The sequence below is a fragment of the Dicentrarchus labrax genome, unplaced genomic scaffold (assembly GCF_905237075.1).
Source record: "Dicentrarchus labrax unplaced genomic scaffold, dlabrax2021, whole genome shotgun sequence".
Taxonomy (NCBI): domain Eukaryota; kingdom Metazoa; phylum Chordata; class Actinopteri; family Moronidae; genus Dicentrarchus; species Dicentrarchus labrax.
The window spans coordinates 9,302,501-9,325,498 of NW_026136716.1; the positions used below are offsets into that span (position 1 = coordinate 9,302,501).

The window sequence follows — 22,998 nt, forward strand, 5'->3', positions numbered from 1 at the left end:
GAGAAATTGTTTGGTTGCTGTACGTTAAAATCAGACGGTTAACTGTTTGCTTTTCAATGGCAACATTTGACAACACTTTCATATTGACCATAAGCTCTTAAAATGCATCAAATTCTGACATCTTGTAGATTGAATTAAAAGGTGGTTTGTTAATTCTGCAGAGCACCAAGTACCATAACTATTAATAGTGCTGTCACATTTTGAACATGTAGATTATTTTACAGTCCCACCCCAGTGTTTAGTTTCTGTTGCTGAATATTGATTGTTTTTCTTTCTAGATCTCATCGGATGAACTAGGAGAACTCAGGTGCAGCGATTTGGATGTTCCTTTGTTCACATCAGACGTCATTGAATCCATCCTCCATTTATTCGTACATGATATCACAGAAGAGTAAGTATAGTTAAAATTCATCAATCAAATCAGTTGCAGAAATTCTAATTGTATACACTTTACATACACATTGGTTAAATGTTTGTTTTGCTTACCCATTCTTAATCTTTTCTTCCAGGCAGTGGAAGTTAATAGCTGATGGCAAAATCCACATCAAAACAGTCCTTCTTCTATCTGACATGTGCCACGAGATCATAGAGTCAATCAGCCTCTCGGTCTCAGAAACTGTGGCACCTCAGATTGAAAGCTGGACTGCTCAGGAGGCTGCCAGGAACGCCAGCAGCAGCTCTATCACAAGGTAAGTCCAAACTTTCCAACACATTGATCAAATATTTTCCAGCAGATTCTGCTATAAATCACTGCCCACTGCCCAGAGCAGCAGATCAGTTGACTAATGTGTGACTGTCTTCTCTTTTTTAGTGAAACTTCACAGAGGACGTGTAATTATCGCTATGTGACAGAGGAAGATATCCAAGCCAGCATTGGGGATTTGCTTCACTTCTGTTTCGGTGAGGTGCTCGGATACGAACAGGAGAGATCCCACGAGTCTGAACTGCTACTGGAGTTTCTCTCAGCAGAAGTGACCCACAGGGTGAACAACATGTTGGCTGCAATCGTACAGTCACCTTCACCCACAAAGTCAACAGAGTCTGCTGAGTCTGAATCAACCGGTTCATCTCAGACTAAATATATGGTTTACTTCATCTGCCGTATATTGAATCACTTGATCTTGACAGATCTTGAGTCACCTGAGGACGAAGAATCTCTGAAGAGTGATTCCTCTAAGGGTTCTTGTCCAGACCAGGTGGCAGATGTTGCAAAGTTTACCAGAGAGAGTTGCTGTTCAGATGATGAGTCGGACATGGAGGGGTTGAGCACAGAGGTTTGCTATCCAGATGATATGTCCGACATTGAGGAGTTTGACACAGAGGGTTGCTCTCCAGATGACGTGTCCAACGTTGAGCAGTTTACTGCACAGGCCTGCTTTCCAGAAAAGGTCACGGATGTTGAGGAGTTTTGCGCGGAGGGTGCTGATCAAATCTGCTCTGCATCAGAGCAGCGTAGATCAGTCCTTTCAGGTGATCAGAGTCTGAAGTGTTCTGCCAGTTCTGCAGACGAGTTGCTACAGCGAGATAGGACCTTTCTCGCTGTGCTTCTCGGGAAGCTTCTTGATCACATTGCTCATTCCACCAAGACATCAGTATTTGACGTGGACTTTAATGGGACGTTGGAGCGTCTGAGAGCAAGGACTGTGGGAGAAATAAAATCAATTCTCCCACAGACTGTTGGAAACATCCACATCCCTGTCTACAAAGAACTTTGTCGCAACTTTGGATCTCCAAAGTTGCTCCACGCAGCCATGTTGTCCGGTGACGCAGCTTTTGACGAAGTTGTTGTCGGGACATTAAAAGTGCAGCTGGGCAATTCTTCTGAAAAACACATCAGCTTTTTCACCAAAGTGAAGAGGTTTTTCAGAAGAAGGTCAAACAAAGTCACTCCAGCCTGTGCAGTCATCACTTCATTGTCTAACAGTGAAGTCAGCAACTCGGAGGAAGGATCAACTTCACCGCTACTGAGGAAGCAGAAGCGCCCTGCTATGCTGAGGATGCTCTCTTCTGCAGCCAGGATTCTGAGGAAGCCGTTCACCTCCTACATCAGCTGTGGATCAAAGGATAAGTAGAACAGGTAAGTATCCAGTGCCAGTCTTCTTCCCCTTTTTTTAATTATTATTCTGTATTTATCTTGAAAAAAATCACTGGCCGTTTTTTCAAGATGAATACAAACTCTTAAAAAGGATGTGTCAGATGGGGTTTGAGGATGTACAGGCAAGATTGAAGTCATTTGACAAATCAGAGCTGAAGCTCACTTCAGCTATACTTTGTCAAAGGACCTAAAAAAACAACTTTCACAGTTTAAGAGTGAAGGCAGCACGGTGGCTCAATGTGGCCTCACAGGAAGAAGATTGAAGGTTCGCTTTGCGGCCTTGGCCCTTTCTGTGTGGAGTTAGCATGTTCTCCCTGTGTTGACGTGGGTTTTCCCCCGGGTGTCTCCGTTTTTTCTCCCACATTCAAAGTAGAGCGAAAGCTTGTGAGCTTCAGCTCTACTTTGTCAAACAAGTCTGTACGACCTTAAAAACTTCCTTTCACATCCTTTTTAAGAGAGAGGGCGGCACGGTGGCTCAATGTGGCCTCACAGTAAGAAGGTTGAAGGTTTGCCTTACGGCCTCTGCCCTTTCTGTGTGGAGTTTGTATGTTCTCCCCGTGTTGACGTGGGTTTTCTCCGGGTGTCTCCGGTTTCCTCCCACATTCCAAAGACATGCAGCTTAATTGGAAACTCTAAATTGCCCACACATCTGCATTTGATTTTACTTCATATAAACTTTAATAAAAATAAATAAATCTAAAACTAAATATTCAAACTCTAGTTCAGAGTACTTTCTTCAGAACATTTGTCAGGTTGAAAGTAAAGGAGTCTGTTTGCAGTAAAGCTCATCAACCACTAGATGGTGACAAAAACCATCACTGTTTCTGCACATTGTGACTACTGGATACAAACTGAATTTACAGGCACATATGCAGGTAGATTAAATAAAATACTCAATGACACAAATGTCTTACTGGACAGATTTTGACAGAAAGGAAAATTGCAGTATGCAACTTCTACAGTGTGATGTACGTATGTATGTAGAATGGACTTTACAGTCATCATCTGTATCCTCACATCTTGTGTCCAGTAGAGTCATCATCTGTATCCTCACATCTTGTGTCCAGTAGAAAAACTTTAGAAATGAACAACATTTGTATATTCATAGATTTTTTAAATCTTTAATGAGGTAAAAGGAGTAGGTGCCTTTTTAAGGATTTTAATGTTGATTTATACGTATATGTAGTAATACATGTCTGGAGGGGATCTTTAACACTCACAGAATCTGTGAATTTGTGTTTTTTGCTCACGGTATCTCAAACAAAATTTGAAATAAAACCAAAAGTTCTATTTTTAGTACAAACTTTTATTTGGTTGTGTAGTTTATCATGTATGACTCCACTTTGAAAATAAAACCTTAGACTTTCAGGTAATCTCAAACAATTTATTTCACTAATATCTACAAGTAAATAAGACATTGTAGAGTAGATTAGAGTGATGGTCCAAAGTCCCAGACCCCATTGCAAACATACGTAGATCAGGTGTAAGACCACCATCATTGAAGTGTGGTACTGTAATAGCATGCCCCCTTTGCAATAAGACGGTTCATGATATTTTATTTCTGCTGGATATTCCACGGTCAACTGTAAGTGATATTATTAGAAAGTGGAAGTGTTTAGGAACAACAGCAACTCAGCCAGGAAGCGGAAGACAACGTAAAATCACAGAGAGTTCCAAACTTCCACTGGCATTAATGTGAGCACAAAAACTGTGCGGCAGGAGCTTCATGGAATGGGTTTCCCTGGCCGAGCAGCTGCATGCAAGCCTTACATCACTAAGTCCAATGCAAAGCGTCAAATGGAGTGGTGTAACACGCATCGTCACTGGACTGTGGAGCAGTGGAAACGTGTTCTGTGGAGTGATGAATCACGCTTCTCTAGTTGGTAGTCAGATGGTCGAGTCTGGGTTTGGTGGATCCCGGGAGAACGTTATCTGCCTGACTGCATTGTGCCAACAGTGAAGTTTGGTGGAGGAGGGATAATGGTATGGGGCTGTTTTCAGAAACACAGCTGTTAAGTGGTGACCCTGCTCACTTTCCTCGTCTAACAGATGTGCGTGCGAATGGAGTTAATGCTTACATGAATTGGTACAAAGACAAGACTACAGGATTGCTGTGGGAGTTTGAGCAATGGTTTCAGGGATTTGGTGAACAGAATTTGCAGTTTTTCGCTCGCCATTCACAGTCAATGCTTCTGATCTGCCCGTAGACATCCAACTTAAAATAACTGACTTACAGTGTGATTCAGATTTGAAGGTCAAATTTGCCTCGACGAGCTTGGACACATTTTATCAGTATCTCTTGCCGGGTTACCCCAAACTGACAGCACTGGCTACAAAGGTTTTCTGCATGTTTGGGACTACCTACCTTTGTGAACAGGTTTTCTCTGTAATGAGCATCAACAAATCAAAGTTGCGCTCAAGGCTTACACATAAGCACTTAGAAGACATTCTGAAATTGGCTGCTACTCAGGATTTGATGCCTGATATTGATGCAGTCATAAAGGCTAAAAGATGCAAAAATGCATACTTACTGTGAATGTGAAGACACTGAACATTGTGCACTAATATGTCAGTCAGCAGCTTCAGTACAAAAGAGTTTGGTTTGGTGGAACTCTATTGCTCATGTAAGGCAGTAGGATAACTTGACCTTTCGTAATAGCTCCCACTTTAGTTTGTATGGTGCAGTGAGTTCAGTTTTTTCAGGTGGGCAGGATGCAGAGAAGCTAGTACAGGAGAGATGTGATCTCTTTTTCTAGTTCCTGTCAGTACTCGTGTTGAAGGGTTCTAAATAAATTGGAGCTTTATTGGAGTTATTGGGGCAACCTGATAATAAAGAGTTGCAGTAATCCAGCCTTGAAGTAACAAATGCATGGATTAGTTTTTCTGCATCTGTCTGTGATAGGATGTGTCTAATTTTTTAAAATAGTAATGGTTTCTGAGTTTAACATGAGAATATTGCAGGTCATCAGGTTTTTATGTCCTTAAGACAGTTTGTAATTTAGATAATTGATTAATTTTGGGTTATAAAAAAAGTTAATGTAGTGATTCATAATGTTGCCTGAAGGGAGCATGACTTAAACCAGCTTAGTGGGGTTCTTTTATATCAAATTGATGTTCAAAACTCTCTAAAAAAAAAATATAGGGCCAGGGGTGTAAAAAAGCACAAAAAAATTTTAAAAAAAAAAAAAAGAAAAAACCAATTTTAAAAAAAAAAAAAAAGGGATTTTTTAAATTTAAAAAAAAGATTTTTTATTAATTAAAAAAAAAATAAAACAAAAAAAAAAAAAAAAAAAAAAAAAATTTTAATTAAAAAAAAAAAAAAAATATTTATAAATTATTTTTATAGAAAAAAGTTTATAAAAAGCAAAAAACCCTGGGTAAAAAGTAAAATTTATAAGAAAGTTTTTAAAAAAAATTAAAAAAAAGGGAGTTAAAAAAAAAAAAAAAAAAAAAAAAAAAAAAAATCATATCCAGTAAAGAAGTGCCAATTAAGGGAACAACTTCTTTAAGCAGCCTAGTTGGGATCGGGTCTAATAGACAGGTTGATGGCTTCGATGAAAAAATGATTGAAGTTAACTGATGAAGATCGATAGCAGAAAAACAGTCTAAATATATATCTAAGTTTACATTGACAGAAGTCCCTGAACTTGGAGAGCCACTGATAACTGTTGATGGCAGTTGGTGATTAATTTTTTCTCTAATAGTAATAATTTTATTATAGAAGAAGCTCATGAAGTCATTGCTACTTAAGTTTATGGGGATATGTGGCTCAATAGAGCTGTGACTCTCTGTCAGCCTGGCTACAGGGCTGAAGAGGAACCTAAGGTTATTCTTATTTTTTTTTTTAAATGGTGAATAAAAGGGTTGTTTGGGAATAAGGGGGGGGTTTTTATTATTTTTTAATTTAATTTAAAAAAAAAAAAAAAAATATAAAAATTTAAAAAAGAGGCAATTTCTTTTTAAATTTTTTAAATTTTTTTTTTAAATTGGGGGGGGGGGGGTTAGAAAAGGGGGGAAGTTTCTTTTTTTTAAAAATTTTATTTTTTTTTTAGCGATAGAGTCTAATGTTGATCGTAGTGAGCCTGTAGCACTATCGACAAGATTATCAATTTCAGAGGGACTAAAGTCGTTATAGGACTCTGTTAAATTCAGACATGGCATTGAATTAAACACTGAAGGAATCTCCTCCTTAAATTTAGCTACAGCACTGTCAGATAGATATCTGCTGTAGGAAGTTTTGCCTAATGGCTTATAATCTAATAGTATGAATTCAAAAGTTATTAAATAATGGTCAGATAGGAAAGGATTATGTGGGAAGACTATTAAATGTTCAATATCAATGCCATATGATAAAAAAAGGTCAAGAGTGTGATTAAAACAATGAGTTGGTTTATTTACACTCTGACAGAAGCCAATTGAGTCTATTAATGATATAAATGCATTACTAAGGCTGTCATTGTCAACATCCACATGAATATTAAAATCACCTACAATAATTACTTTATCTGATTTAAGGACTAAACTTGATAAAAACTCTGAGAATTCAGATATAAAATCAGAGTACGGTCCAGGAGCGCGGTACACTATAACAAATAGAACTGGCTGCAATGTTTTCCAGTTTGGGTGAGAAAGACTAAGAACAAGGCTTTCAAATGAATTATAATTTAGTTTAGGTTTAGGGTCCATTAAAACGCTCGAATCATATATGGCTGCCACTCCACCTCCTCGGCCAGTGCCTCGAGGAATGTGAGTATTAATATGACTGGGGGGGGTTTTTTTTAGAAAAAAAAACCCCCCGGGGGAAAAAAAAACCAAAAAAAAAAAAAAAAAAAAAAAAAAAAAAAAAAAAAAAAAAAAAAAAAAAAAAAAAAAAAAAAAAAAAAAAAAAAAAAAAAAAAAAAAAAAAAAAAATATAATCTTTTATTTTTTAAAAAAAAAAGATTAAATTTTTATTTATATTAATTTTTTAAAAATTAAATTTTTTTTTTTTTTATAAAAAAAAAAAGTGGGAGGGGGAAAAAAAAAAACGCTGGGGGGGGGGGGGGGGGGGAAAAAAAAAAAAAAAAAAAAAAAAAGAAAAAAAAAAAACCCCTCCTCCCGGGCCTAAAAAAAAAAAAAAAAATTTAAAAAAAAAAAAAAAAAAAAAAAAAAAAAAAAAAAAAAAAAAAAAAAAAAAAAAAAGGGGGACCGAAAAAAAAAAAAAAAAAAACAAAAAAAAAAAAAAAAAAAAAAAAAAAAAAAAAAAAAAAAGAAAAAAAGAATTAGAGGGGGGAAGGATTACTGCACAGATGTGAAAAATGTATGTAAATTTAAAATAATTTCTAGATCTTGACATCATAAATGTAATCATAAAGTAAAATACTATATTGTTCAGTTCCAGGTACATGTTACTTAAAGTTCTGTGGCTTTGTAGACCCACATCCACTGTAATCTTTAAACTGTAATGCACATGTGTAAATGATAAACTGAGGAATAATATTGCACTTATTTTCCTTAAGAAAATTCAGCTTAATTCATTGTTCATAATGTTTTGTGAAAAGAAGAAAATGTATTTCTATTTCTTTGCAATAAAACAAAGAAAAATTAGGGGTTGTTGCTATTTATAGTTAATTATGCCTCAATTTTACTGGTCTGGCCCACTTAAGGTCAATTTGGGTTGTATGTGGCCCATGAACCAAAATGAGTTTGACACCCCTGTCATAAATGTTCTATAGAATGAATGGGCACAAAGTCCCACAGAAACGCTCCATATCTTGTGGAAAGCCTTTCAAGAAGAGTGGAAGCTGTTATAGCTGCAAAAGGGGGACCAACTCCATATTGTATGTATGTATTTGAATACGATGTCCTTTCAGTCCCTGTTGGTATTATGGTCAGGTGGCTGAATACTTTTTCCCATATAGTGTATATGTAAGACTGGACTGAAATTAATGTCTGTGTTTAATTGTTGAATGTAAATTCTCCCTAATTTGCTAAAACCTCTCTCTCAAAATAAATTCATGACCTCTGTGTCATCAATGGGAACTACAGCCTAAAGTGGTTTAATCAGTTTAATCTTTCTGAAAAAAGTCCTACGTTTGAACATCATTTGATTTTCTTGAAGAAAGCAAATCATAAAACAATAACATATCTAACAAATGTGTCCAAGGATACGGCTTTATAGCTCACATCAGTGCTTGAATTGGCATTGTCATTAGTTTTTATACCTTTCTATCTAGAGGGAATATGAATAAATAAATGAAGAAATACTTGAATACAGAATATATAAAACAGATCATTAAAAACTGAAAAAGCTACCATAGTTAGTTACCATATCTATTTATATCTTTATTATTATTTATTTATTTACTTTTGGGCCCTCATAGCCTACATGTCTCCATCTCTGCAATCTTCACCTATAAGTGTATTGTTTTTACATTTTTTGTTTTTACAGGACAGACAGCTGTTTCTCACTTAATGTTGAAGTTGATAGAATTATGCCTGTAAAAAAAAAAATCCTTTTGTTTAATTTTTCCTATTGCTTTTCTGCTATTTTACACCATATAAATCACTTTACCCATTGCTTACATGTGAATAACAACCGTATAACATTTTTCATTCCTATTCAAGCACTGTTAATAGTCAACTGTATACATGATGATATTTAAAAATATATTACAGGGTGACGCCAAACTGTTTAAGCTGTTCAATAAGAACATGAAGCCAATAGTTAACCTGACTCATTCTGGCTAATTCACGAGAACGGGGCGTCAAAGTATCATCTCTAAAACTTCACCAACATGGCGTTAACTGTCAAGTCAGGAAAATAGACTCTTTTTTTGGCATTGCCTATGAAGAGATCAGTTTATTGAGTTTCTTTCTCTTGAAATCTGTTATTTCTCCTGGGGATTCACTGTGTACAACCTACATATTTTATATCAAAATCCAATCATTTTGTCTTTCACATTTGTCACATGTGCTTATGTAAGCATGAACTAACTGATTTCAACCAATAATATCATGACATTCACCTTAAAATCAATCTTCAACTTTTAGCGACAGAGAGCGAAGATTCATTCGTTAGCAACCTAACAATTAGCTAACGGAGAGGAATGTTTCTGGGGGCCGGCCTCACTGATTTGTGTACAAAAAAAACAACTTTTATCAATGATTTAGGTGAAACTGGATCATATTTTATTAAAATAATATTGTCTGATTTTCCCCTCTAACGTCCTTCAGCCGCTCTGCTTCAACTCCGCTAACTGCTAATGTAGCTGCCGTTAGCATGCAACCGAACGAGGCTCAGCAGCCTCTTAGTGAACGTGGCCGTACTGGGATCCAACCAAGTGTGAACCTATCGTGACGTCACCCATTGGTTTGTGGAGTATCATCTATTTTATTAATTAAATTAGACCATAATTTACTAAATGAACATCATAATATTGAAGATGTGAAACTAGCGAATGAGACCATAAACTCATCAGGAAGCTGTTAACTGAGCTCATAAAGGAAGTGTCAAGTCGGCTCATTCTCCATTAGAGTGAATGGGATCACTGTCTTATTGCAGCCAATGGAGCTTCTGTAAAGTGAAGCCAAAGGAGAAGTTTCTTACACCTGCATTCTTTCTGAGGGCCAGCAGGGGGAGCTCCATTGGCTGCAATAATAAATGCTGCTACGCACTCCTATGGAGAAATGACCCAACTTCTTGGTTTGGTCTGTAGAGCCGGTGTTTCAAAATACTGTGTTACTACATATTTTTCCAGTTAAACTCAGTGAGTTGGTTGATTTGCCATTGTTTATCTTAGTTATTGCATGCCCTCGTACAGTTTAGAAATAATTTTGAGACCTTGGTCAGCTTTGTATGCTTTCTTAAATATTTTCTCAGTGTGATGTCTCAGCTGTAAAAATTTGAAGAAATTGTATTGGTCTTTCAAACCTTGGAAACTGAAAGAAGTCGAAATAAATTGCCTGATCAATTGACTCCAAGGTTCTGTAAAGAGTGTGAACAATAGGGGGCTGATAGGACATCCTAGTCGACAGCCACCCTCCAACTCAAAGGAGCCTGAAAGAAACCATTTATTTTTATGCTTCTTGTTTATTATAAAGAATTTGAATAGTCTCTATGAATGTTTTGTGAAATTGAAACTAGTGCAGTGTTTTATAAAGAAATTAGCAGTTTACTGAGTCAGAGGCTTTTTCCACATCCAAGCCGATTATGGCTGCTCCTGGTTTATGTAAAGTGTCTAATGTTGTCCTGAGTTCGGTTCTGTTTAATTTTGTTAATTTCTAAACTTTTCCTGCTGGACACAAGATGTCACAACTGCACATTCAATTTTCAAGGGTATTTTACTGTCATCTACAACACAATGTTGTATAATAAAAATTAGATATAATTCCCTTTATGCTGCTTTTAAGAAACAACTTAGCAGGAGATATATTAGCACTCCCCCTTCTGGCCTGGGTCGTGCACTTCCTATGCCACTTTGTGATGTTTCCAGTCAGGATGCTTTCCTCCTCTGTAAAAGTTAACAAGAACTAGGCACAGGAATTTTGCTTTCTTAAGTTTACTTATGAAATACAGTTGTTTCTATGCTTTGTTAACCAAGCTGGAGATGTGAGATGACCATGACAGGGTCTCTGTGTCTCTGAAACTGTTCACCTGCCCCACCTTCGGCCGTCCGTCCCCCATGACAGGGAATGTAGTCATGTGTACAGCGTGAACAGGAAGGGGCTGTGTGAGTGTATATATGCTTACAATTTATACATTTTGAGAATATGTGCTTTCAGTGTTTTTTTTTTTAAGTTGCCATAAAAAGATTATTCTTCAGCACTTAAAAAAAGTTTCTGCAATATAATGCTGAATAAGCATTTGAGTACTGTGTGTATGTGTGTGTTTGTATAGAACATAGAATGTTCTGGAGTTCCATACCTTTGATGAGTTCCATACCTTTGATGAGTTCCATACCTTTGATGAGTTCATACCTTTGATGAGTTCCGTTCCTTTGATGTGTCATTCTAGATCTTTAGGATGAATTCTGTTGTACAGTCCATTTCACTGAGCTCCAGAGATCACAGTGAACAGATCTACACAGACCTTCACCACGAGAACAACTGATTAGTTACATCCATGGAGAACGTACCGGATCTCGACATGGATTACAAAGTAAGAAAATCTTGCCTTGACACACACACACACACACACACACACACACACACAGAAGTTGAACTTGACGGCTACAGGGAGAAAGTTTTCACCTCCTGTCGGTTCAACTTTTGATGAAACACATTAGATTTATAAAAGAGATGTCTTCCAGTTATGTAGGATCAGCTGTTGGGGAGATAATAAAAGTAAAAGTAGTTAGTGTATGAGAAATTGTTTGGTTGCTGTACGTTAAAATCAGATGGTTAACTGTTTGCTTTTCAATGGCAACATTTGACAACACTTTCATTTTGACCATAAGCTCTTAAAATGCATCAAATTCTGACATCTTGTAGATTGAATTAAAAGGTGATTTGTTAATTCTGCACAGCACAAAGTACCATAAGTATTAATAGTGCTATCATGTAGATTATTTTACAGTCCCACCCCAGTGTTTAGTTTCTGTTGCTGAATATTGATTGTTTTTCTTTCTAGATCTCATCGGATGAACTAGGAGAACTCAGGTGCAGCGATTTGGATGTTCCTTTGTTCACATCAGACGTCATTGAATCCATCCTCAATTTATTCGTACATGATATCACAGAAGAGTAAGTATAGTTAAAATTCATTAATCAAATCAGTTGCAGAAATTCTAATTGTATACACTGTACATACACATTGGTTAAATGTTTGTTTTGCTTACCCATTCTTAATCTTTTCTTCCAGGCAGTGGAAGTTAATAGCTGATGGCAAAATCCACATCAAAACAGTCCTTCTTCTATCTGACATGTGCCACGAGATCATAGAGTCAATCAGCCTCTCGGTCTCAGAAACTGTGGCACCTCAGATTGAAAGCTGGACTGCTCAGGAGGCTGCCAGGAACGCCAGCAGCAGCTCTATCACAAGGTAAGTCCAAACTTTCCAACACATTGATCAAATATTTTCCAGCAGATTCTGCTATAAATCACTGCCCACTGCCCAGAGCAGATCAGTTGACTAATGTGTGACTGTCTTCTCTTTTTTAGTGAAACTTCACAGAGAACGTGTAATTATCGCTATGTGACAGAGGAAGATATCCAAGCCAGCATTGGGGATTTGCTTCACTTCTGTTTCGGTGAGGTGCTCGGATACGAACAGGAGAGATCCCACGAGTCTGAACTGCTACTGGAGTTTCTCTCAGCAGAAGTGACCCACAGGGTGAACAACATGTTGGCTGCAATCGTACAGTCACCTTCACCCACAAAGTCAACAGAGTCTGCTGAGTCTGAATCAACCGGTTCATCTCAGACTAAATATATGGTTTACTTCATCTGCCGTATATTGAATCACTTGATCTTGACAGATCTTGAGTCACCTGAGGACGAAGAATCTCTGAAGAGTGATTCCTCTAAGGGTTCTTGTCCAGACCAGGTGGCAGATGTTGCAAAGTTTACCACAAAGAGTTGCTGTACAGATGACGAGTCAGACATTGAGGGGTTGAGCACAGAGGTTTGCTATCCAGATGATATGTCCGACATTGAGGAGTTTGACACAGAGGGTTGCTCTCCAGATGACGTGTCCAGTGTTGAGCAGTTTACTGCACAGGCCTGCTTTCCCAACAAAGTCACGGATGTTGAGGAGTTTTGTGCGGAGGGTGCTGATCAAATCTGCTCTGCATCAGAGCAGCGTAGATCAGTCCTTTCAGGTGATCAGAGTCTGAAGTGTTCTGCCAGTTCTGCAGACGAGTTGCTACAGCGAGATAGGACCTTTCTCGCTGTGCTTCTCGGGAAGCTTCTTGATCACATTGCTCATTCCACCAAGACATCAGTATTTGACGTGGACTTTAATGGGACGTTGGAGCGTCTGAGAGCAAGGACTGTGGGAGAAATAAAATCAATTCTCCCACAGACTGTTGGAAACATCCACATCCCTGTCTACAAAGAACTTTGTCGCAACTTTGGATCTCCAAAGTTGCTCCACGCAGCCATGTTGTCCGGTGACGCAGCTTTTGACGAAGTTGTTGTCGGGACATTAAAAGTGCAGCTGGGCAGTTCTTCTGAAAAACACATCAGCTTTTTCACCAAAGTGAAGAGGTTTTTCAGAAGGTCAAACAAAGTCACTCCAGCCTGTGCAGTCATCACTTCATTGTCTAACAGTGAAGTCAGCAACTCGGAGGAAGGATCAACTTCACCGCTACTGAGGAAGCAGAAGCGCCCTGCTATGCTGAGGATGCTCTCTTCTGCAGCCAGGATTCTGAGGAAGCCGTTCACCTCCTACATCAGCTGTGGATCAAAGGATAAGTAGAACAGGTAAGTATCCAGTGCCAGTCTTCTTCCCCTTTTTTTAATTATTATTTTGTATTTATCTTGAAAAAATCACTGGCCGTTTTTTCAAGATGAATACAAACTCTTAAAAAGGATGTGTCAGATGGGGTTTGAGGATGTACAGGCAAGATTGAAGTCATTTGACAAAGCAGAGCTGAAGCTCACTTCAGCTATACTTTGTCAAAGGACCTAAAAAAATAACTTTCACAGTTTAAGAGTGAAGGCAGCACGGTGGCTCAATGTGGCCTCACAGGAAGAAGGTTGAAGGTTCGTTTTGCGGCCTCGGCCCTTTCTGTGTGGAGTTAGCATGTTCTCCCTGTGTTGACGTGGGTTTTCCCCCGGGTGTCTCCGGCTTTTCTCCCACATTCAAAGTAGAGCGAAAGCTTTTGAGCTTCAGCTCTACTTTGTCAAACAAGTCTGTACGACCTAAAAAACTTCCTTTCACATCCTTTTTAAGAGAGAGGGCGGCACGGTGGCTCAATGTGGCCTCACAGTAAGAAGGTTGAAGGTTCGCCTTACGGCCTCGGCCCTTTCTGTGTGGAGTTTGTATGTTCTCCCCGTGTTGACGTGGGTTTTCTCCGGGTGTCTCCGGTTTCCTCCCACATTCCAAAGACATGCAGCTTAATTGGAAACTCTAAATTGCCCACACATCTGCATTTGATTTTACTTCATATAAACTTTAATAAAAATAAATAAATCTAAAACTAAATATTCAAACTCTAGTTCAGAGTACTTTCTTCAGAACATTTGTCAGGTTGAAAGTAAAGGAGTCTGTTTGCAGTAAAGCTCATCAACCACTAGATGGTGACAAAAACCATCACTGTTTCTGCACACCCTATTCAGCTTTGGGACTACTGGATAAAAACTGAATTTACAGGCACTTATGCAGTTAGATTAAATAAAATACTCAATGACACAAATGTCTTACTGGACAGATTTGGACAGAAAGGAAAATTGCACCCTGTAGGCAGAGCAGCTTTGACTCAATGTATACATCTACTGACTCAATTCAGTTGTTCCCTGGTTTTCAATGAAGATACTGTATATACATATAAGTATATATAGTAGATTTGATCAGATTCTTCAAATGTAATGTTCCTGCGCCACTCAAAAAAATTTTTGGTCCAGTCTGCAGCCTATACAAGTGGGGAGCCACTAGTGCACACACACTGAGAATGGACTTTACAGTGAAGTAAGAAACATCTGTGTCCAGCAGGAAAACTGTAGAAATGAACATTTGCATATTCACAGATTCTTGAATCTTTAAATCTTTAATGAGGTCAAACAAGTAGATTTTTTTTAAAGGATTTAAATGTGGAAATTATACTTTTTGGTGGGGAAGACATATCAGATACAGTAATGTAATATTGTTACAGGAAATATATATTATATTTTATCACATATGAAAACTGAGTTGACAATTGTATTAATCTGGACAAATCCATATATGAAGAGTGAGGCCTTGGTGTAAATTTGGGTAACATTTCTAAGGAAATACATCATTGCAGTCTGATGAGACTCACTTTATTTGCTCAGCACTGAAGTGCTTCAACTGAAACAGTATGCATATTTCTTTACATTCTGTGCAACAGAAAAACAATACTGTACATGTTTGTATGAAAGGTTGTTGACATTATATTGCTCAGCTAGAGTCTTAAATTAGGTATTGTTGAAATCTTTTAATCAACTAACAGCTGCCTGTCAAGTGTTTCCATTTCATATCACATAACACAGAAGATCTCTAAAGTGTTTGCAGTCAGAACCCTTCCGACTGCAATAAACAGGTCCACATTAAGAGTCTCAGCCTAGTCCTTGTTATAGTAAGACAAACTGTCACTGATACCATGTTCCAACACTACCGTACATCAAATCTCCAAACTTCTTCAAACCATAAATAGAGGCCTGTTTGGATTTAGTTCTGTGGAATAATAATATTAAAAAGCCTATTCCTCATCATCGAGTACTTTCGTAAGTCCTTGTAGTCTTGCGATAGCAGCGCTTTGAGTAGGTGCATTGGTGAAAACAGTCCCCACAAACAAAGGCGTTCCTCTCAGGATGTGGCGAATAACGGTGCAGGAGCCTGATGCCTCGATGTGGAAGCCCAAATGTCTCAGCTCCTCCTCTGTTCGCAGCGTTGTTTGAGTTGACGGAGATGCAAAGAACTGTTTGGGAACAAGACGGTGATGGTTTTGTACTGGACTGTATTAAATTCAAAGGCGTCTCTAATATTCTGGTTTGTTAAACATAGTGGAAAACGAGGAAGAACCTAGAAACAGAGCCTTATGGGTTTGTATGATTTCAGGTTATAGGAAGATCTACGTTAAGTTTCTCTTAGTGGATACTGACATATCAGGCTATAAATTCCCTGGTATTCACCGTTAACGCATTTCTAGTACGAGAAGATCACTACAACACACAGAAGAACTTACAGCTGCTCCTGTTGTCGGGTCGATGAAGTCTGCCCAGTAGCCTGCGGTCCACAGAGAGAAGCACATTTCCTTCGCACCACTCACAAACTGCAGCGAGGAGAAAACGCAGTCACCAGGTGTTTCGGCATGACGTGACAAATCCAAACTTATAAACAAGAAGAAGAACAACAACAACAGCAAAATCTGACAGGACTCACTCTGTGAAGCAGCTGCTCTCTGTCCTGCTCTGCTGCGTCCTCGCACCGACTGTTCCTCTGTGTGACCGTCACAACTGTGATGGAAGTGGTGGGTGCCGAGGGGAACAACAGCTCAAGATCTGACACACACACACACACACACACACACACACACACACACAGTTGTATTACTAAAGGATGGAAAGGGGTTTTAAAGATCATACAACTTTATAAAATGATTTTTCTTAAAGTAATCTCAAAGATTTTCATTTCTCTGCTAGCGTTGTCAGTAAACAACTATGGCTGAACAAGCAAAAAAAAGATCGATGGTAACGGACAACCAAAACCAACTGACTGACATCACACAGGCGACACAGTTTGGATGTCTGGGAAATGAGGTCCAAAAACAAAGCTACAATTACCGCTAATCGCCAGAGAGAAAATGAAACAGATCTTCAAAATTGTTACTTTAAGTGAGTTAATGCCAAATAACCTTCCCTTACCTTTCTTTAACAGCTCAGGGCAGGAATATACGGAGCAGTCTGTGCCTGTCTGATTAAAGTACTTCTCAGCTTTGTGGACTCTTGTGGATATAGGACCCAGTTTTTCCTAACAAACACACACACACACACACACACACACACACACACACACACACACACACAGAGAGAGATAAATAAAGCAGCTTTGAGGCCTTGAAATCATTTACTCTGACTGATTATATGAATGTCTTTAAAAAAGTGTACTTGGGATACGTGCAGTGTTCATAGCTGTGTTTGAGAATGTTTTTAAGTTTACTGAACTTCCACTCTACACTAACTGACTAGTCTGCCTATAAGGCTTGTTGGCAGGATTTTAAAAAGGTCAAGATATAATATACTTTATTCCTCCATATAACAATTCAATTATACGTTATGTACTGTCTATTTTAAAACATAAAGAGGTAAATGGCATTTCGAAGCCTTCTGCACACTGCCAGGAACATCATTCTGGGGAAGAATTGGTGAAACTGTTATTCATTATTTTGTTAGCCTACATGTAGAAGCTTTAATTAGCTCCCGTTAAGCCCCGACTAGTAAACAATATAACCCCAGTGTCTTCAGTAATAGCTACAGCCCTACTGCTAATAAAAAAAAACTATTCAGAAACTTACGTGGAACTCATTAACAAACTGGGCCAGTATGAACTGCTGCCTCTCTGAGGTGCTCGGGTTTGTGAGTACATCAGGCACCGTCCTGTGGACTGGAGTCTTCTTTTGGTCCTCCATGCCCTCCAGGTGGCAGTCAAACCCAGCGTTACCCGGTAGCTGAAAGCGCTTGTCCTGAGGTCCGAATGGTCCCATGTTCTCATCAGGCCACACGGTCCTAGGACCTGGAGGGGAGGGGACAAAGATATTTGCTCCTTTATGTTTTGACCAAAGGTTTTACCTGGTGGGTGCTCTGCGTACCACTCTCAGTAATTCTCTGCAAAATGCTTAAATGGGTCGCTGGGTGTTAAAATACCTGGCTGACCCAAGTAAAGTCCCTGAGAGACACTGAAACATTAATATTCTGTCACGTGTTTAATTGAAAATTTGCACAAAGGTTCTAAATAAAAGATGAAAAATAATCAAGTAAGAATAAGTACGTCATATTTATTGAGTAATAATATGTCAATGAGGTCATTTTCAGGATATGAAATTCTGGTCATGTCGCACATCCTGAGACTACAGTGACTGATTCATTTACTACTGTGACCCACCTGAGTCTGCAGGTGATGCGGCTACGTACGGCTCATCTGAGCTCGCAGCCGAGAAGGTTCTGGTTCTCCCGACACGGAGGGCAGCTAATGCCTGATAGCCAGCGGCCTGAGAGAGGACCAACTTCCCCCGACCACTCAGCACCTGCACAGAAACAAAGGCGTCCGTTAACACAATATTTGAACAATCTGTTTGTTTTATTTATTAACTAACATTATGTTTTGCTTACGTAACAGAATCAGTGTTGTTGGGAAACATTAGGGCTGCATGATATGGTAAAAATATGATATATATGATTCACGATTAAGGTTGGATTTACATCACAAATACAAATTGAATTTAAATTTTAATTAAAAAACCTTAAGATCATGATGAAGTGAAATTTGTTGGGGTCTGTACCAAACAAACATCACTTCTTTATAAGTCTTATTGTCGTATTAAGTCTCTATAAGTTTGAATATTTAACTTATAGAGACTATTTAACTGCGATGAATTGTGCAGCCCTGATAAACATCCACATTTACTGTAACCCAAGTTAACTTTTAAGAGCTCAGCATTTGAGTGATTCAAGAAAACCTCAAGAGTTAACAGCTCAGTACAACTGGGATTAAAATGATTTGAAACTTCAGACATTTTGTATTCTGTGTGTGTTTAATTGCTTGTAGCTGGTGACTCACACTGCTGGACATTGTGGTTGGTCTCTGTTTGCTTCTAACTTCAACCTGCTGGATTAAAAAACAACAACAACAACAACAACAATCAGAGCATCAGACGATTCTTCTTTTTCAAACAACAACAACAGATTTCAGCCAGCGTTAGTTAACATTACGACGACTGCGTGTAAAAACCCACCAAAGGTCGAGTCCATTATAACCTTAAACTTGCTGCACAGGTAACAAATAACACACAAACAACAAACAAACAAACTCCGACACAAACAGAAGAGCTCACTAGCTGCCTGCTGGCGTTAGCTCTTGTGTATTTTGTTTTCTTCCTCGTTGGTAGTCAACAAGCACAAAACACAACGACAGCGTGGACAATGAACGTCTCCATGGTCTTCATCAAAAACCGTGTACATATCGATCTGATAATGGCGTCACATTGGGAAAAGTACATGTTGTTCTTACCTGTCGACTTCGCTGCCATACGCGTTTGCAAAACAACGACGGGATGTGACGAGGGACAAAACTACTCTTGCGCATGTCGTTTGCGCAGCAGTTACATCAGCGGACAGTTTTAGTGGATGGAGAGCTTCAAAACTTCACTTTTAACTGCGCGACATTGTGTTATTATAAGACAATATTAGTTTTTATTTCATTTAATTTTAATACCGCAGAGTTTTTGGTCCATAAAACCCAGAGCTGCACTTCAGATATTACTGTTTTTACAAGGTTTAACCACAAGATGGCAGCAAGTTACCAGATAACAGGACCTACTCGTGTCCTGCAGTGTGGCCTTCAAGTACCAAGTTTATTGGTATTTCTTTGTTTTAACTTAAAGTTTTCATCATGTTAAATGGCCCGTCGTATTTGTTATTTGTTCTCCAGCTTGCTTTGAAATACACATAATGCTGCTCGGACATATAAAGCAGGGAGACGATACACAAAAGTTGCTCAACATGAACTGAAAGGGTAAAAAGACCCACTTCTACAGATATTTAGGGCTTCCAGCATGATGATACTGTTGTCTCGTTTTAGCTTAGACACGTGGCCGTGCAGGAGATTCCCTGGAGTTAAAGCATATTGCTGTTAAAGTAAAACCAAAAGCGTGCAACAACCATCACAGCAGGTAGAGGTGTTAGGAAACAACAGCTGATTAATACGAGGTGTAGCAGCTGCTCAGTTGTATTAATTAGGCGGATGATGTCACAGGCCTGAACTGTTCAGTATCTCTATATATATATATATATATATATATATATATATATATATATATATATATATATATATGGATCAACACCCAGTGCTCTCAGTGTCATGTAAACAATTTCAGTATGTACATTATGACATCCAGGGAAGTGAAAGAGGATTCATAGTTAATAAGTTCGCTTTAATTCTACCCAACTTTACCTTGGTTAACCTCTAAATAATGTCCAGAATCAAAGGCTGAGTGTGTTTGTAGGGGGCAGTTCCCAGGTGAGAAACGATGGAGAAAAGGTACACATGCTCAGCAAAATCCCCTCCCTTGATCGATAAAGTTTAAAAGCTAGAATAGAGGAATTGTCCTGGCGAGAACAGTGTCATTTGCTGTCAGAAGTCGTGAAGGACAAGGACGGCCAGTAAAGTACATTTTGCTGGCGTAGACACATCTCTTTAGCTGACTTGGACAAGCTGATTGACACTTTCTCTGAGCTGACAGGATATGCAGTGGGAGTTTACCCTGGGACCAACATGCTTCACTCACCGTGGGCAGCTGCAGCAACGTGATGTGTGTGTGTGTGTGTGTGTGTGTGTGTGTGTGTGTGTGTGTGGTGATGAAGCATGTGGAACCGCACAGAGCTTGGCTGTCAGTGAGTCTCCCACAGGATCATTTGTAACAGCAACACAGCATCCACCCTAGATGGAGCCCCTGTGGGTTGTACACACACACACAAACACACACACACACACACACACACACACACACACACACACACACACACACACAAACACACTGATATGCACCAGCATCTGAAAACAGCTACCAAATGAATTTTTCACCTCAGGCTCTCTCCACAGTGTTGTTGTTTGGAGCTGAAGAGCATCGAAGAACTGACTCTAGTGGATACTCAGTGCCCTCTGTTGTATAGATATTGCGATACAGACATTAAAGCTGCGCCTATCATTTTTTTTAAATGATTGATTGACCTGTCTATTGTGTTTAAAATGACTCAATTTGTCAAGAAAATAGCTGAACTATAAATCACAGGTGCCAAGAGCCCAGGGGCGACGAGGGTCTATATCCAGAGACATTTAATTTACAATGATATAAAACGCTGGAACCAGCAAATGAAATTTTGTTGGATAAAAAAATGAATCGATGATCAGAATTGTGAATCCACTAATCAATTAATCAACTAATCGTCATAAAACAAAAGACTGATGGCAGTTTAAGGCTGCCAGAACATCTGAAGCTAACTCATTAAAACATTGTATCTTACTTAAAGAACAGAACAAATAAACCGAACAAACTGCGGTTTTATGGGGAGTTACGTGCTAATACAAAGGTCTCATACGTCTTTATGCTAAACTAAGCTAACCACCCGCTGGCTGTAGCTTCATATTTAGCAAATACAGACATGAGAATAGCATCAGTCTTCTTATCTGGCTCTCAGGACCAGTGTGTTGGATTTAGTGGCATCTACTGGTGAGATTACTGAAACCCTTTGACTTTGACTTTGACACTACAGCCAGTGTTTGGTTTGGCTGACTCCTCGTCCCTCTGTAGATAAAAACTCATTCTAATGTGACAAAAAACACCTTTAATTCTTATTTTCAGGTGATTATACTCTAATAAAAACACACCTATGAATATTAGATTAACATTTCTGCCAATAGATCCTCCTAAATGTCACACACTGGGCCTTAAAGCACACAATTAAATGATTCAAATAGAGACAATTGATTGTATTGTATTTTTCAGTCAGTGGCTGTGCTCAGAGATGTAAGATGTAAAATAATAATAGTAAACTTTTCCCTGGAAAGCAGGGACTGGTTTTGCAAGTGGAATTCAAGTGCAAGCGAAGCCTTGAGACCTCCAGACAAAGCCATGAGTCAGTTGAGGTCTTTTTATTGCTGCGCTGTCAGGCCACGCCGGATCTTGTCTGGAATCAGCACTTTTCTGTTGCCATTTCACCCACTGTTGAAAACCACATTTCCATCTCACACTTTCTGAGCCACCTGCCTGTGTCAGCACACTATCAACAGCGCTCACTCCTTAACTAATGATTTATTGAGAGCCATTAAAGGTCTATTTCCCATTTCCTCTGCATGTGTGGATGACAAACCTATTATGGTGGCAGAGTTTCAGGATTCATGTTTCCCACCCACCACCACCTCCTCCACTGCACTGTTTATCCACGCTTGCTCAAACTGGATTTGGACCTCACGTGTAAGGCTTTAAATTCCCCTATATCTCCAGGCTGCGGTCCAGTTCTCCTTATCACTCCTTGTTTTGTTCTTAGCCAGACCCCATAGCACTGACATCTGACAACTGGTTACTTATAACTGTAAACCAATACCCACCAGGACAGAGCATTAACTTAATGCAAAAGTATAACATACACAGATATGAGGAATTATCCTTTAAACTGAAATCTGGGTTTTACAGCATTTGATGCAGAAACTGGGAACTACATTTACTTGGTTTCCCGTCACAGATCATATATGTTGCTCCAGTATTTAGCATAAAGACTGGAAACGGAACCAAATCAGCCGACTAGCAGCTCTAAAACTCACCAATTAACACATTTGATCTTGTTGGTTTAATCAGTTTACCAAAAAAAAGAAGTAAAAGCAACAAATTATGGATTTACGGTGGTTAAGTGTCGGACTATTTCTTGGCTGGGGGCCATGACTTCCTGGAGTCTTCACTGGTTGCCTGGCAACCTCATGGTACCGACTAAGACTTCAGGAAACACATTACATATAAATGTAAATGTAAATTTACATTTATATGTAATGTGTTTTGACGGTTTCAAGAAGTCCATTTTGTACAAAGCAGCCACACTCTTCATCACTCAATCATCCAAACAGGTTAACACATGGATTAGTGATCAGAAGCTGCTACTGTCCACAGGGGCTTCACCATCTGGCTACCAACTGCCTGCTCACACCACAGTGAATACTTTCCCCAGTCACGTGAATAAAGATGTCCCAGTTTTTTTCAATATTCTGCCAGAGTTTTTCACTAATTGATTAGAATTTGACTTTATCTGGTTAAACGGTAAAAACATGCAGGTTTAGGGGAATTACACTGCATTTTGTTACTGCTGAAAATTGAGTATACGCTTTCAGTAAATCAGTGTGTTTCCATTGACAGGAAACCACTCTTGGACGATTTGGTTTTCACAGACCGCAGGGAGCTGTCGGTACTTCCCAGCAGCCTCTGATTTTCACTCAGACTAACTAAAGAGCAGGATAAAGAAAATTCCTGTGAAACTAC

General features: G+C 38.8%; 1 protein-coding gene across 5 annotated transcripts; it reads right to left on the minus strand.

Moving 5' to 3' along the window:
• Positions 1 to 14,765: 14,765 nt before the first annotated feature.
• LOC127378731 (methylmalonic aciduria and homocystinuria type D homolog, mitochondrial) lies at positions 14,766 to 19,072 on the minus strand. Of its 5 annotated transcripts, none has more exons than XM_051427949.1 (8): positions 18,984 to 19,072; positions 18,534 to 18,581; positions 17,859 to 18,000; positions 17,272 to 17,489; positions 16,622 to 16,727; positions 16,140 to 16,258; positions 15,943 to 16,029; positions 14,766 to 15,675 (listed from the first exon to the last, which is right to left on the minus strand). In XM_051427949.1, exons 1-8 carry the CDS (start codon positions 19,056 to 19,058, stop codon positions 15,457 to 15,459), a joined length of 1,014 nt encoding a protein of 337 aa, XP_051283909.1. In that variant the 5' UTR covers positions 19,059 to 19,072; the 3' UTR covers positions 14,766 to 15,456. The 5 variants fall into 5 exon arrangements, with proteins under 5 accessions (XP_051283909.1, XP_051283913.1, XP_051283911.1 ...); XM_051427953.1 differs by having other exon boundaries at positions 18,534 to 18,578; positions 18,984 to 19,022; XM_051427951.1 differs by lacking the exon at positions 18,984 to 19,072 and adding an exon at positions 18,808 to 18,964.
• Positions 19,073 to 22,998: the final 3,926 nt, after the last annotated feature.